Raw genomic sequence first — 14,054 nt, forward strand, 5'->3', positions numbered from 1 at the left:
GGGGGGGGGGTTTGCCGATAAGCCACAATCATAATGTGCAAAGAGGCAAACTGAAACCTGAGCCTATCCCAGCAACAAATGGATATTCTTATGGAAAAATTATACAGCAACTTATTTTTTAAAAACATTTTGGGTGTATATTTTAGTCTTCTTCTTTCGAGAAAGGTTGACCCAGAGCAGTACAAATGCCACAGTATTAAAATCAAGTACCGGATTTTTGTAAAATTCTTTTAGAAATAAAACATAAGAATGAATACTTTTGTAATGACTTCAGATCTTATTACTGAAATTGTCAAAGATCAGAAAGAAAAAATATATATATATGCGAAAAAAGCAACCTCCTCTCAACATAGAAGCTTAAACTTGTTTTCAGTTTTACTCAAAGATGAAAGTGCAGGTTGACCCAGTTTCCCTGTCAAACTGATCATCTGCACCCTTTGTAGTTTCTTTTTACCGTTTCTCTTATGAGAATGCATTTTGTAAACGCAGCTCATGGAGTTCTGTGCTGAAGCATGAACTCTGACGTCCTGGACCTTTCATTGTGGTAAAGGCATTCATTCTGCATGGTCCGTTCTTGTGACTTTGTTGTGTTTTGTCTTGGCCAAAAAGCAGGTTACAGTTTTATTTACTTCCAGTTAACAACTTTATGTTCATGTGGGTCTTTATGTCCCTGCCATACTGTCAGCATACCTGATCCTGTGTAAAACCAGACGACAGGACCCCCTCTTTCTCTCAGTCTCCCCTTTTATTATCGGCTTTAAGAAAAATTCTGCTCTATTTTATTATAAGCAAACTTGTTTAAGAGTTATTAGGTCATACAGTCCTAACAAGGTATGCTCATAAGGTCACCTGTTTGCTTCAAACACTCCCTGAGAGATTCCTTGCATTCCTGATCTTTTAGATATTTCTTTGAGGAAGCTAGAAATAGGGAGGCCTTTGTGTTTGGCTTGCATGCCAGAACCACGACATCTGACCCATTTAATTTGACTTCCTTTGTTGAAAAATCAGTTAACGATACTCTTTACCAGAAGCAGGATTGCTAATCCCGAATGTACTGACTGTATCTCCTGCTTTACTGCATTTTCTTGCATTGTGGTGTAAAGCCTTGTCAGTTAAGATGTTTGAGTAGTACCAAACTGCAGCTGAAGACATTCGTTTTGATTCGATCATCTGACAGATTTGCAAATTTTATGGGTTTATGACCAGGTTTGATTATATGTTAACTGCTATATTGAATTAAGCATAAAGTGGAAAATTTGGGGAGTGAATCGAATAGAACTATTTAGAAATGAAAAACACTGGTTGACTCTCCATGATATCATATTTTTATATTGCTGGTGGTGATTTAAATGTTTGATTTGGGTTAAAATCATCCTTCCCTTGGTGGAAAAAATGCCATATGGCTGATATTCAACTTCCTTTTCAATGGTGTTATTCCTTATTCCTGACTTATTTATCTAATTTTCTGCATACAAAACCTTAAGATCACAGTCAACAAACCGTGTTTTGAACTTCCCTGTGTAGATAAAAAAAAACAACTACACAGGGTAAAGTAAGGGGAAATGATGTCAGGCACTTTCTTCCTCCTCCTCGCTGTAACAAGGTGTTTAGTTATTTTATCCTAATTGATCTTGTGTTCTTCATGTATACATTTGTCCACGTTACAGGTTAAGGAGAAACGCACAGGATTAAAGTCCCCTTAAAGCTGCCGTCGGCAATTTTTTTTTAGTCATATTAGCTTGAACTGTCATGGGATTCTGGAAGTAGAATATTAAATAGGCTGTTTAGGAAAAATCCCGAATTCTGTAGCTCCCTCTGAAGCCTGTAATCATGCTTGCAAAAATCGAGCACTCCCGGCTGTTTTTAACCAATCACGTTAGGTTTATTATTTATCTGTTATCTGAGCAGAACAGTCACCAACCACGTCTTCCATGCTGAGCGTGAGTCTGCCCCAGCTTGTGTGCGCTCACACTGGTGTGAACTCACGTGCACAACCTCGTCCACAGAGGGGGAGGGGTTTGGGGGGCGATTCGGAGCTTGTTAGAGGTTGGGGGAGGGACCTGAAAGTTGTATCAGTTCGAATTTTCCGACTTTAGACTCAGAATTTTGAAAACCTGCCGACGGCAGCTTTAAGATCAAATTTGATTTTCAAAATTTTTTTGAAGGATTTTCTTCTGTCTACATGTCATTACATGGCCCAACAATGACTCATCCTGCTCTCACAGACATAAAGGAATTTCCCATCCACTGAAACAGGTTGTGTGAATATTAATAAAGGTGCCAGAGTGGATTAGGAAAAGTGGGCGTTGAACTCTCAGCCCGGTGGACCTGACCAATCAGAGCAGACTGGGCTTTTCTGCCACCCCTCCACGAGCTTTCAACTATCTGCCTCACAGAAATTTTAATAGAAATGTTTTTTTCTGACTCCAGGGCTGTAAGAGCCAATGGTGACTTCAGTCTCTGCCGTTTTATACACTGTTGGGTCAAGGTGAGGTGTCCTTCTGAAAGATGCTGTCATCACTTTGCTTTTTATGTAAAAAACTTTGTCACCTCAGGACTAGAATTCCAGTATCTAAAAGTCAGCTCAAGCTAACACGACTTAGCAAGTTGATGCCAGCACTATGAGAGTTTCTGCAGTTGAGGACTTGGCTGCATGTGTAGTAAACAGTTATGAAAGTGCTCATTTGTAATCACAGGGTTTTTAAAGCATTTAGTAGGTATTTATTACAACAGGTGAAGAATCACCACACCCAAATGACAGAGGTGAACGTATTTGGGTCACTCAAATATTGAAGAGGTTTTTGAAAAGTTCCAGTTTGCCCTCTAGTCCCATTTGAATTATGGGCTCGAGTTTCACTTTATTAACTTCCTTTTTATTCTTTGTAGTGTTCTAAGGTTTGGTGTCAGTGTTATTGAACTAGGCAGAACAGCCAAAAGCAACAGTTACTGTTTATGAAATCATAGATTGTTTCATTGTCAAGATAGCAGAGACGTCACTGTGGCTTTGCACCAGCTGCACAGGCTCATGTCATGAAAGGAAAATGTTTGCCAACGCACTGTGGCAGGCAGGTCTACAGAGAGGCTGAGAAATATGTGCTTGGAGTTTTGTTGGTCACCACTCATGGCTTCTGCAGTTATGTTAGTTTTAGAGCAATGGTAGACAGCAGACACTTGAGATAGTCTTGTTAAAGATAACTGTGTTGGTTTTAACTCACTAGTGCAGCAAAGCTGAATAAAGGTCAACATGCTGCTGAATTTCAATGCAATTTTCGTCTCTTGAGAACAAACTGTTCTTTCTGGATAAATGTTTGGACTGGAACCATGTTATGCCTGAGCTGTGCTTGTATATAATAGACCTACTTACCCAGTTTACATCAGCACGGTGATGTCAGGCAGGTTAATGTAGGCTCTACCATTTCATCGATGTGGAAGGCATCGAATAACGAACAATAGCCCATGTCACAGCTCTGTGAAGCTGGTTTTTAGCACAGTTGTGCTTTGAGCTAAAGTTAAGCCATCTTTCTTTACCTTGATTTAATGCTAACACTTGCTCGTGAGCAAATAATACATGGATCAGCTGAGGCTGATAGATAGTTACAGTAGGTTTACCTGCATCTGGAAATAAGACAAAGTATTGCATACATTCAGAATTTTCCCCTTTTTGAAAACCGTGCAAGACAAAATGTTTGGGGTTCACTAAGTTATCAGGCTTTATCCTCTGGAGAACATTAATCCAGTTGCCAGTTGTTAATGTAACCAGTTTCTCGGAAATTCAATATTTCAGTGATACCAAAATATGGGCCAGCCTTGAACCTTGCTGCTAGTTTGGTTAAGATGGAGAAGTAATGAACTAAACAAACATGGTCTGTCTCTGCGTTCTTGTCGATTTAACAAGAGGGGCGCTTGAAAATTTTCTCTGTGTCGGCCTTAACATGACCATAAACTTTAAATTTTTTTACGAGTAAACTTAAAGTATATAAATTGAACAAATCAAACTGTTTTGCTGTTGAATTACTTGACTGACTTTGTATTTGTTATTCCAATCAATTTAATTTATACTTCTTCAACTCTTCTTTAGTCAAATGACCTGTGTGCTGTATGTCTCACTTTCTCCTGGGGTTCACTTTACTGACACATGTCCTGATGCTTTCATCTGGTGCTTGCTGGTCTAATTCAGAATTAATCTGTGGATTAGAGGAATCCAAACTCTTTAGAAAAGGTTTTGTATTAGTTTCCTGTACTCCCTTTTTTCTGAGATCCTCTGTAATCTTCTTTGTTCGTGTCATGACAAACATCCACAAACATGTGTTGTAAAGATCTGATTTGATAGATCATGCCATCCAAAGGCAATAGCTCCGGAAAAGACTGGGACATTGGGATCATATTTCAAATAGATAACAAATTAATGACATTAGCCCTCGGGGCCCACGTTGAAATTAAAATGATTTTATCTTCTGTGCTACTGGGTTGAAAATGTGTGTGAGACTCCCCCCCCCCCCCTTTTTTTTTTTTTTTTTAGAATCTGCAGCGTCTGCAAAAACTTTCATATATGAGGGATTGTCTATTTTCATGGGTAATTCTAAACGTTCTTTTAGAATCAGCTTTTGTGACCAGATCTAAATACACTTAAAACCGTTTATTGCATTCCTACAAAGTTTCATTATAAACTTGGACAGACTTGGAAACAGAAAGCAACTCGTCGGGTTAGCAGACGCACACACCTGCGAGGTGGTAATTCCAGTCTTGCTTATAACACTGTTTTATTGTCTGTAGCCACATATAGCAGGAGCCTGGGACACATTTGTACTCTCATGAAGCGGGCACTAGCAGGCCTGAATATTTTCCACTATCCTGCTCATTTTCTAATTTGATTTGATTTGTCTGACTAACCTATTAAAAAGGGATATTGACGTCATGAAGCTGGCACTGAGTTTGCTCCTCCTTGATCTTCAAATGATGTGAAAGGATAGATTAAGACGGTGGGGAGGCTCAAGATGTAAACTTGTGTGATGATGTTAATGATAGTGTGAAAAGGGACCACCTGCAAAGTACTATGTATGGTTTTAGAGGAATCTGATACATGCTGGTTTCCTGGTGTACCAATTGTGTCGTCTGACAGTGATGTAGAGTGCTACCCTGCCACATGACGCCAGCATATCTGTCACCTCGATTGTGGTTATTATCTCACCACGCTTGCTGCTTTTTTCTTTTCAGCTGTGATATATGTGTTTATATTTAATTCAGTGAAAACCAAGAGCGTGAAAACAGTCAGTGGAGCACACAAGCTTTGAGCAGGATGCATTAACTTGTCTGTCTGCCATACTTTAGTTTTAAAAACAGTGGAAAAAGGGCTGAAAGCTCACTGTCATCACAGAGCACTCGGTTAGACGTGTGGTCCTTAGAGAAGCTTAAGTTCGCTCAGAGCTGCACAGAACGTCTCTGCATGGTTATCTGGCTGTTTGTGCAACACAAGAAAAAGGGGCAAGTTGGGGCAGAGACGAGAGGTGTGTGTGGTGCATTGTTTGATTCCCACATCAGTGCCAGTGCGTCTATGTTGTTGCTGAAGATAAAGGCAAACTGTAACGTGTTATTTAGTCTTCTGAGAAACTGATCAAACCCAGTCTGCCATCTCTCTAGGATATCTACGTCTTGGGCAGGAAAGATTGTCACAACAAACTTTTTGAGTCACTCCTGTCTGGGAGAAGACCGCAGTCCATCAGGACCGAACCTCACGCCACAACGGTTTCCTTTCTTCTGTAGTTGGCCTCATCAACGAGGCCTGCCCCCGCCGCTGCTGTCTAACGCAGTCGGATATCTTACTTTAATTTATTCTTCACTAAAGATCATTGCCAACATATCAACAGAATATAACAAATGAAATTTGAATTAATAAATGACAAGCATATTTAATATTTCTGGTTAAAATTACTTTGAGGTTAACCCAAAAAAGCCTCAATTTTGAGAAAATGTTTAGATTTTTTTTAACACATTTTATTCTCTTTATTATTGTTTCCCTTTACTATTTACTATTTCATACTATTATTAAAACATCTCCTAGATCACTGCTCCTGACATAGAGCGGATGGCCATAAGTAACATTCATGAGTTTTATGCCACAAACACTCTCCACTGCCATGTGTGTCACCAAATCTGATTTTGTTTACACTTTGTATTGATGCAGTCCACTTTTATTTACATGTAATAAGATTGTATAATCCCCCACCCTCCCACACACACACACACACACTTGAGCTGACTGACTGATTAGAAAATATTTTTTTCTATTATTGTTTTTCCCTCTTTGGAGGCTGAAGTCTGAACCTTCAATGAGATGGTCTATTAGGTTTAGCATTCAAATCCGAGCTGTAAACATCGGTTTAGGGTTCATATATAATCACAGCGTCTCTTTTAATACATCCAGCTTTTGCACAGTGTAGCAGTGACAGATGTTGTCATTAATATGGACACAATTACAAAGTGAATTCAGAACCAGAGATAATGTGGGCCCCTTGTTAAAGGGCAGCCATGCCCCACCCGTCATTACAGGCTTCTCCAGTTAAGTCTGTACTGTCATGGTATCTTGATAAGTGTTGTGCTAGACCGACTTAGCTTCACATATGCTCATCAGCTCTCTGTTTACAAATGCAGGCAGAGGCTTTGACTCTTGCAGCCAATCCTGTTAAACTTGTGTTCCTTTTTGACTTGTTCTGGCACCACATGTCGTTAATTTATTTTCTCTGTTTTTTTCTTTTTGTAAACTGCTTTTGACTGACTCACTCTCGGTAGGATCACAACCATGGGAATGTTTTCCATTTGTTCAGATGTCATACATTCCATGTCATGTCTGCTCAGCACACAAGGAAATGAACAAACCCCACAGTCGCCACAGATGAGTTTGAAGTGTCTGTATCAGGAATGATTGTTAAAAGAGAAAAGATGACAAACTCACAACAGCAGACGTTCAACTCTGCAGCGAGTTAGTTTTCAGACTTCTCCTGATGGAGAAAAAAAAAACAAAAAAACATATCAGTCATTTTCAGTATTCTGGCTGCATGTTAATGAACTGATTGTGTTTTTTTTGTTTTGTTTTTTAAACGAAAGGGAAATTTTTTTATTCACATGTGGGACCATGTGCTCTGGAACTGTAGGCCTCTTTTAAAACATGTTTTTAATCTTGTTTTAGAAGTGGATAATTTTAGTTCACCTACTCCCCCTTGTGGCAAAACAGTACAGTTATCTGCCTCCTAATGAAGTATGAGAAAGTAGGGAAATTTACCATATTATTACATTTCTGTTGTGAAAATGATATATGTGGGGTGTTTTTTATTTACAGAGCTTAAGTTGTTGCTCAGTGTACCCGTGACGTACTTGTACCTTAAATCCCTGACAATCCCTGGCTCCTTCTTTCCCGTCATGTTTACATGTTTGATATCAGTTCGATCTGAGTCCTGACTGACCAATCTGGGGCGAGTATGCCTGCAGATGGGGAGCAACAGTGAGATGCTGGGTATCTGTTTGATAGTAGAAAGGGATGGTGGGAATTAGGCTGCTGAGGATTAGCGTCTAAGCTCCGACTGTCTATTGGCTGCAGAGGCATTTTCTGCTCTGCTTGGACGTATACTCACAATAACAGCTTCATCAAAAACAATCTGATCATGCTTGTTCTGGGATGATTATTCAACTCATTGACTGCAGACTATTTAAAGCAGATTTTTTTCCATTTTTTTTTTTCTTTCAACACAGCTTGAGCATATTTTTGGTGGACTTTTGGGTCACTTTTACAAGATATTAGAGAAGCAATGGTGGTGCTCCTGACTAATAACTCAAGCTCTAACTTGTACTGCTTTCCAACAGTTTTAAAAAGGAAAGGTGAGTTTAAACCACGTTTATCACTTTATCACTGAAGTGGTTTGTTCTTATTTGTTCATGAGTCATAAGTCAATCGATCCTGCTCAGAATGGTGAAACGTCTTTTTTATTCATGTTTAACCAGGAGAGGAAGGATGAACAGGCTCGCCTTAGATGGACAATAAAGCTATAGTCACTATAAACCTTAAAAACCACTGTCCGTTTGCAGTGTTTACTCTGCTGACATATAAGATGCTGTGATTCACAGGGCAGCAAAAGGACAAGTGACAGTGCCGTCACAAGAAAAAATTGGCAGCAGTCACGAAGCGCGTGGCTGTTGAAGCTAATTCCAGCATGTTCTTACAAGACAGAAGAGAAGCTAAATGTAGAGCAGCTGTCATTATTACATAAAAGCGTTGTGGCAGGCTAACAGACTGCTGATCCCAGACTATTCCCTGGAAGTGTGAGGGCACAGTATATATCCCACCACATGGCAAACAATACATTATTGTTATTTTTATTTGATTTATTTTGTCATATTTATCTTGTTTGACTCTGTAATTCTAATCAAATATTCATAGATTGCATTCTTGATATTTCAGGTATTTTCTCATTAGCTCTTGGTAACCGTCATTGCTGTGCTGTGAGGGTTATTGGATGTGAAGGCAATATAACAAATGTCCTATCACGGTCTCATTAAGTGATACTTGGGCTGGAAAATATGTCAGCATATTTGCTGATGGTAGATTTTCATATGATATTCCCCTCTTAAAAGTCTTTGTAAGTTTTATCCCACATAAGAGGAAAAGAAGTTCAGCGCGTTTGATTTGCACTCTGATGTGTCAACGCCCAAACAAATTTTCTATTCCTGGTCTTAAATGTCCCTGACAGACACCTGCATGCTCTCCTGCTGTTCATACCCCCCCCCCCCTCTAACTACTGTTACTGTAACGCATAGCTTTGAGTTGATCCAGGCTGATCCCTCCTCTCCCCCTCTTTGCTTAAAGCGGTCCCAAAGGGAGTTGATGACGACAAGACCCCAGCACACCCGCTGCTCCAGGAGAATGTGTTCATTGAGAGCAGCAGGCCCAAGTACCTGGAGGATCTCCACACTGAGGCCCGGGAAGGATTGAAAATGATGCAGCAGGAAGGTACAAAAACACACTTGTGGTACAGTTTGTACACCTGTAAACTAAATTACAGCTGTTTAGAACTGTCTGCATGTTGATGAAGATGCTGTGCACTAAAGAATATGTTACTGCTCAGAATTGTGTTGTGAATGTGGACTCTTAAATGTTATTCTCATTGCAGAAACCAATAATGGGGTAGAGTACCGGGATAATGAAAGCACAATTGTAAGTTCTGCACACACAAGAAATATACAGTTTTAGTATAAGTGATTTGTTTTCCAGTATACATTTTTTTTCTCCTTTTGCTGCAGTCAAGTGTGACTGTCCAAACAGACGGAGAAGGTGGCGGGTTTGTGACAGACAGCACCATTGCTGACTCATCCTCTGTTGTCTCCATGCAATCATCAGTGTCCACAAGATCTTCCCGCTCTGGACTCACCCGGCAAGGTGACTTGATCATCAGACAAAGCATCATTTATATCCTCTCGTGCAACATATTCCACACTTGTATGAAACATTAAATGTTTTACATTTAAAGCTGAAACAGTTACTTTGTTTGAAATTTAAGGATTTAGTGAAGATTTTTAACATAATGCAGTGTCAATGAAACAACCCATTTGTATACATTACTTAATTCACTGGGATATTAAGTGTAAATTTAGCTTTAGATTCTTACATATTAAAGACAAAACCATTGAACATAATCTGGAGATGGATAAAGATTAAATACGGATTTACCAAAGATGCCTGTTTATTGTGGACATCCTCCTCTCACATGTATTTATTTCTGTCCAGGATCAACATTCAGACCATTAAACTCTGGGAAAAAGTCAAAGGCCAGAACAGGGAGAAGACACAGAAAGACCGTTGTGGGGATCCCAAAACATGTTCAGAAAGAACTGGGTATGCTGCTGAGCTTTTGAATGTGTAAACTGCAAAAGACATCTGCCTTTGAAATACTCTTTGCAAACTGATTAATTCTGTAAGAAAGGAGTTCTTATTTCTCAATTATTCATGTCAACTTGTACTAATTACTCCTCTTGTTTTCAATCAGGCCTGGACAGAGCTGCCTGGACACTGACTCAGAGACTGGATGAGGAGCAGTTTTACAGAAGTGAAACTGTCACCACCCCCACCTCTGATGGGCCACAGTATGCTGCAGAGTCTGCAAAAGAAGCCGGTGCCAGTCTCCAAGCTACTAACATCATAATGCCGCTCAGCAAAGACAGACTCAAACTGCTTGGTGCCACCCATGCTGGTCATAGGGATGACCTGGCCCTGCTGCATCGTCTGGGTCCTCACTTGGAAGGTGGGCACAGACCCCGATCTTTGGCGGTCCCCTGGATGACTACTGCCTCAAGCTTCCAGCAGCAGCCACCCAGCCCTGTTATGTCCATGTCTCCCCAGGCTACTTACCTGTCCAAAATCATTCCCAATGCTGTGCTGCCACCCTCCATCGAGGTGGTGGAAATCAGCCGTGGACGGAGTCGTAGCAGTGTGCGCACTGTCAGCAAGAGCAGCCTGGTGCTGTCCAGCCCAGCTCCCTCCCGCGCCTCTTCAAGAGCCTCTTCATCTAGAACCACTTCTTCAAACATCAGCTCTGTTTCCCGCTACAACATTCCCAATGTGTCCGACAGCTCCTGTTGGAGCAATTCTGAATCTTCAGAGACCTTGGTATCAGACTCTTCAACCATCTCTAGTAGCAGCACCCCCAGACAGAGGATGTCTCAGGATGAGGATGCTTCTGCTAAGCAGGGCAAGGTTATTAGTAATTCCTCAAATTTCACCACCAACGGCACCTCTAATGGCAAGCTGATTATTAAGGAAGACAAGGTTGATAAAGATGGGCAGTTTGTACGTAGCCTCTCTGTCATCAAGCCCAAAAGGGCTCCTCCTCCTCCAAGCCGCTCCTATTCCCTCCACAATAGGATGAAACGACGGTCGCGAGATCTGGCAGAGGCTAGGACCAGTCCAGGAGAATCCCCTCTGCATAGCACCTCAGCCCCAAGTGAGGAAAATGAAAAGAACAAACTTGCATCATCTCCGATGCCCTCCATAAGAGTTGAGAGCCCTGGCTACCATGCAGACACCAGTTCTCTGGAAGACTCAACTGGCTCTGTTTCATTCAGTCTCATGAAATCTCAGCTGCAGGAACCAAAGAGAGAGGATGTTAAAAATAATTCAGAAACTGTGTCCACAGAAGCTTCACATGAGAAGCAGGAACCACTTCAGGAGAATAAACTCAAAAAAGTAGTCTCTCCATCCAGTGGCTACTCCAGCCAAGATGGGACATCCCCACAAGTTTCTAGACAGCCTCACAGCTCATCTCCGAAGCATAAGAAGGGCTTCTTAGCAAAGCTTCACATGTTATTTCATGGGTCCACTTCTGTTCCATCCCCTCATACAAAGCCAGATATTTGTGAAAAGACTGAAATCACAGCAGGGCCTAAACCTGACTTAGTTCACGGTGTCAGCCCCTCTGTACGAACCTTGAGTGAGCTCTTCAACATCCCTCCCCCACCCAAAGTCCACGCTCCTCCACCTCCTCCCCCCGAGGTATGGGCTCACAATAAGCGTACATTTGAGTTGCTCTTGGGACCTCCGGCTCCTGACAACATACAGGCCATCATAAAGAAGAATCCAAAGGACAGAAGACAACAGAGGCTGCCCCCCTCTGTATCTACAGAGGGCTCAGTGAAGAGCTTGGAGGTAGAGAGAAAACACAAGAATCCAACAGTAACAGTGGACACCGTAAATGGATCTCTAATTGTGCCGCCTTCAGTGAAACTGAATGGAGAGATTCACAAAGAGAACACTGGTAGATTAGCTCAGAATAGAGATTTGGAAGGAAATGATAAAGATGAGAAAGTCAGAGTATGTGATATGTTGAATGGGATGTTAGTCAAGACTGTAGAGAAATGTGAGGAAACGCTGGTAGCAAAGAGAAGTGAAGAGGGTCAGAACACATCCACCGTACCTACAGAGGTGAACACTAAGATTGACAAATCACCTGTTGCTTCATTAGTGCGCAATTCTCCGTCGCCATCTTCAACTCTGGCGCACCATCCTCCCCAGTCCCTCACCAGACTGACTACTGAAGCTGCTTCTGTCACATCTGTGCAAGTTGTATCTCCCGAGTCGTCCTGGCCCCTGCCGCCGCCTCCGCCCATGGCACACGGTAGCACCAATGGACCTGATGAGATAGATCTCCCTCTTCCACCACCACCAATGTTTGGTGAAGAGGTGCTAGTCTTGCCTGCTCAGGTACCACCAAAGCAGTCCGTTCTTGGTAGTGACTTTTCTTGTACAACTGTGTCCGTTAAACAGGGAAGGGGAGCAGAAAGTGTCAAGGTAATCACAGGGGCTGAACCACAGAAGCGCTGTATTTCTCAGGAGATGGTGCCTACAACCCTGAAAATCCCTCCTCCCCCATCATATACAGCTCCCCTTGCACCAAAGACAGCAGTCCTGACTCCTACGACTGAAAAAGTCTCTCTGCCACTAAAAGAAGTTTCTCCACCACCCCCTCCTTTAAAGCCTGAACAATCCACCAGTCTTGTACTTCAAGAAGTCCTGCCACTGGTAAGAGTAGTATCTCCTTCACCAGTTACAGAAGTCACCCCTCCTCTGGTTGTAGAGGTTTCCCCTCAGCCCTCTGAAGAAGCCTCTCAGTCTGCTGAGGAGGCAGCACCTGAGAGTAAGCTTATGCCACCACAAAGTATTCCTCCTCCACCACCACCCCTGCCATCACAGCTCCATCCATCGGAGCAGATTTATCCACCACAAGAGAACATCGCTCTGGAGCCTGAGAGTTACATGGATTCATCTAACAATATTCTCACGCCTCCTCAGAGTATTCCGCCTACACCTCCAATAGGACCTCTCCTCCAACCTTCAGAGCTGTCTCAGACAACTGATTATCCAGCAACAGACGAGGCGCCTCCTTCACCTCCATCTGAGTTCAGAAACTCACCTTCACTAAAAGATGCTGAAGAACCTGCTTCTTTGCCACCTATTAGTGTTCCTTTGCCTCCACCTTTGTCAGTGCAGGGTCATGCCAGCATTAAGCATCAGTCTAGTCCTCTAAGCACAGAAAACCAAAGCCAAGAGAAGATCTCTGCACCTGTTGAGCCCGCTCCCAGCATCACCCCCTCCCTCCCACACGTGGTGAAGCTGCGGTCGGTCAACAGCAGCCCCGAACCCCCTGAAGCTCAAGAACAGACCGCTGCTCCTGTTGCACACGAGGAACCTACTCCCGTTGTCACCCCCTCACTCCTGCAAATGGTCAAGCTGCGTTCAGTCAACAGCAGCCCTGAACCCCCTGAAGCTCAACAGCAACCAGAGCCCGAGGTCACAATGAACCAACAGCAGCCCAGCAATCAGGTCCCAACCTCATCATACAGCAGCGATGCTCCTCAGAAGCCCATTAGAAGATCCCTGATAATGATCTCTCCCACACCTGCTTCTCCACCCGTTGTTGATGCCTCCCAGCCAACTTTGCCCAAGTCCCCGTCTGTTGTGGTTACACCTGAATCTTCATCCACATCTGTTTCCCCTGTGAAAAAGTCTCCTCCCACCACGACCATTTCTCCCTCCATGAACCTGCAGGAGGCCATCCGCCTGAGGACAGCAGCCAGATCAAAAGAGAGCTCTGCATCTCACCTAAGCCTGCACTCTCCAGGCTTCCCTAAATCCCCTACTAGCACTGCCAGCTTTATCTTCTCCAAGAGCAACAAGAAGGTGGTGATTGAAACAAAGCATGTGATGGAGGACAAGGAAACCAAACAGAAGAACATTGAGGTTTCTCCTGAGACAAAGACGATCAGTGAGGCAGAGTCAACAAAGAAACAAGTCAAGGTGCCGCCAGCTGTTGCAAAGAAGCCCAAAACTAAGTGTAATGGGACTGAGACCAGTGAAGGTGTGGTGCACACTGAAGGACAGGAAGCAGAGCAAGAGAGTATCAGAGGTAAGATAAAATATAAGCAAATGAAAGAGAAGAAATGTCAATGGTTGTTACATTTGACCCTGAGGGGGGAATAAGTGCTCAGAAAACTTCACATCTGTACATACAAAAGAT

The 14,054-nt window shown here is 42.6% G+C and overlaps 1 protein-coding gene across 1 annotated transcript in view; it reads left to right on the forward strand.

The window, feature by feature from the left end:
• The window catches only part of LOC142402537 (uncharacterized), a 28,018-nt gene that overhangs the window by 12,896 nt on the left and 1,068 nt on the right, over positions 1–14,054 (forward strand). Inside the window, exons 3-7 of the mRNA XM_075488062.1 lie at positions 8,855–8,998; positions 9,159–9,202; positions 9,289–9,424; positions 9,773–9,880; positions 10,032–13,943. Of these exons, the coding sequence (XP_075344177.1) occupies positions 8,855–8,998; positions 9,159–9,202; positions 9,289–9,424; positions 9,773–9,880; positions 10,032–13,943 (4,344 nt within the window). The remainder of the gene's footprint in view (positions 1–8,854; positions 8,999–9,158; positions 9,203–9,288; positions 9,425–9,772; positions 9,881–10,031; positions 13,944–14,054) is intronic.

This window comes from Odontesthes bonariensis, chromosome 17 (assembly GCF_027942865.1).
Source record: "Odontesthes bonariensis isolate fOdoBon6 chromosome 17, fOdoBon6.hap1, whole genome shotgun sequence".
Classification (NCBI taxonomy): domain Eukaryota; kingdom Metazoa; phylum Chordata; class Actinopteri; order Atheriniformes; family Atherinopsidae; genus Odontesthes; species Odontesthes bonariensis.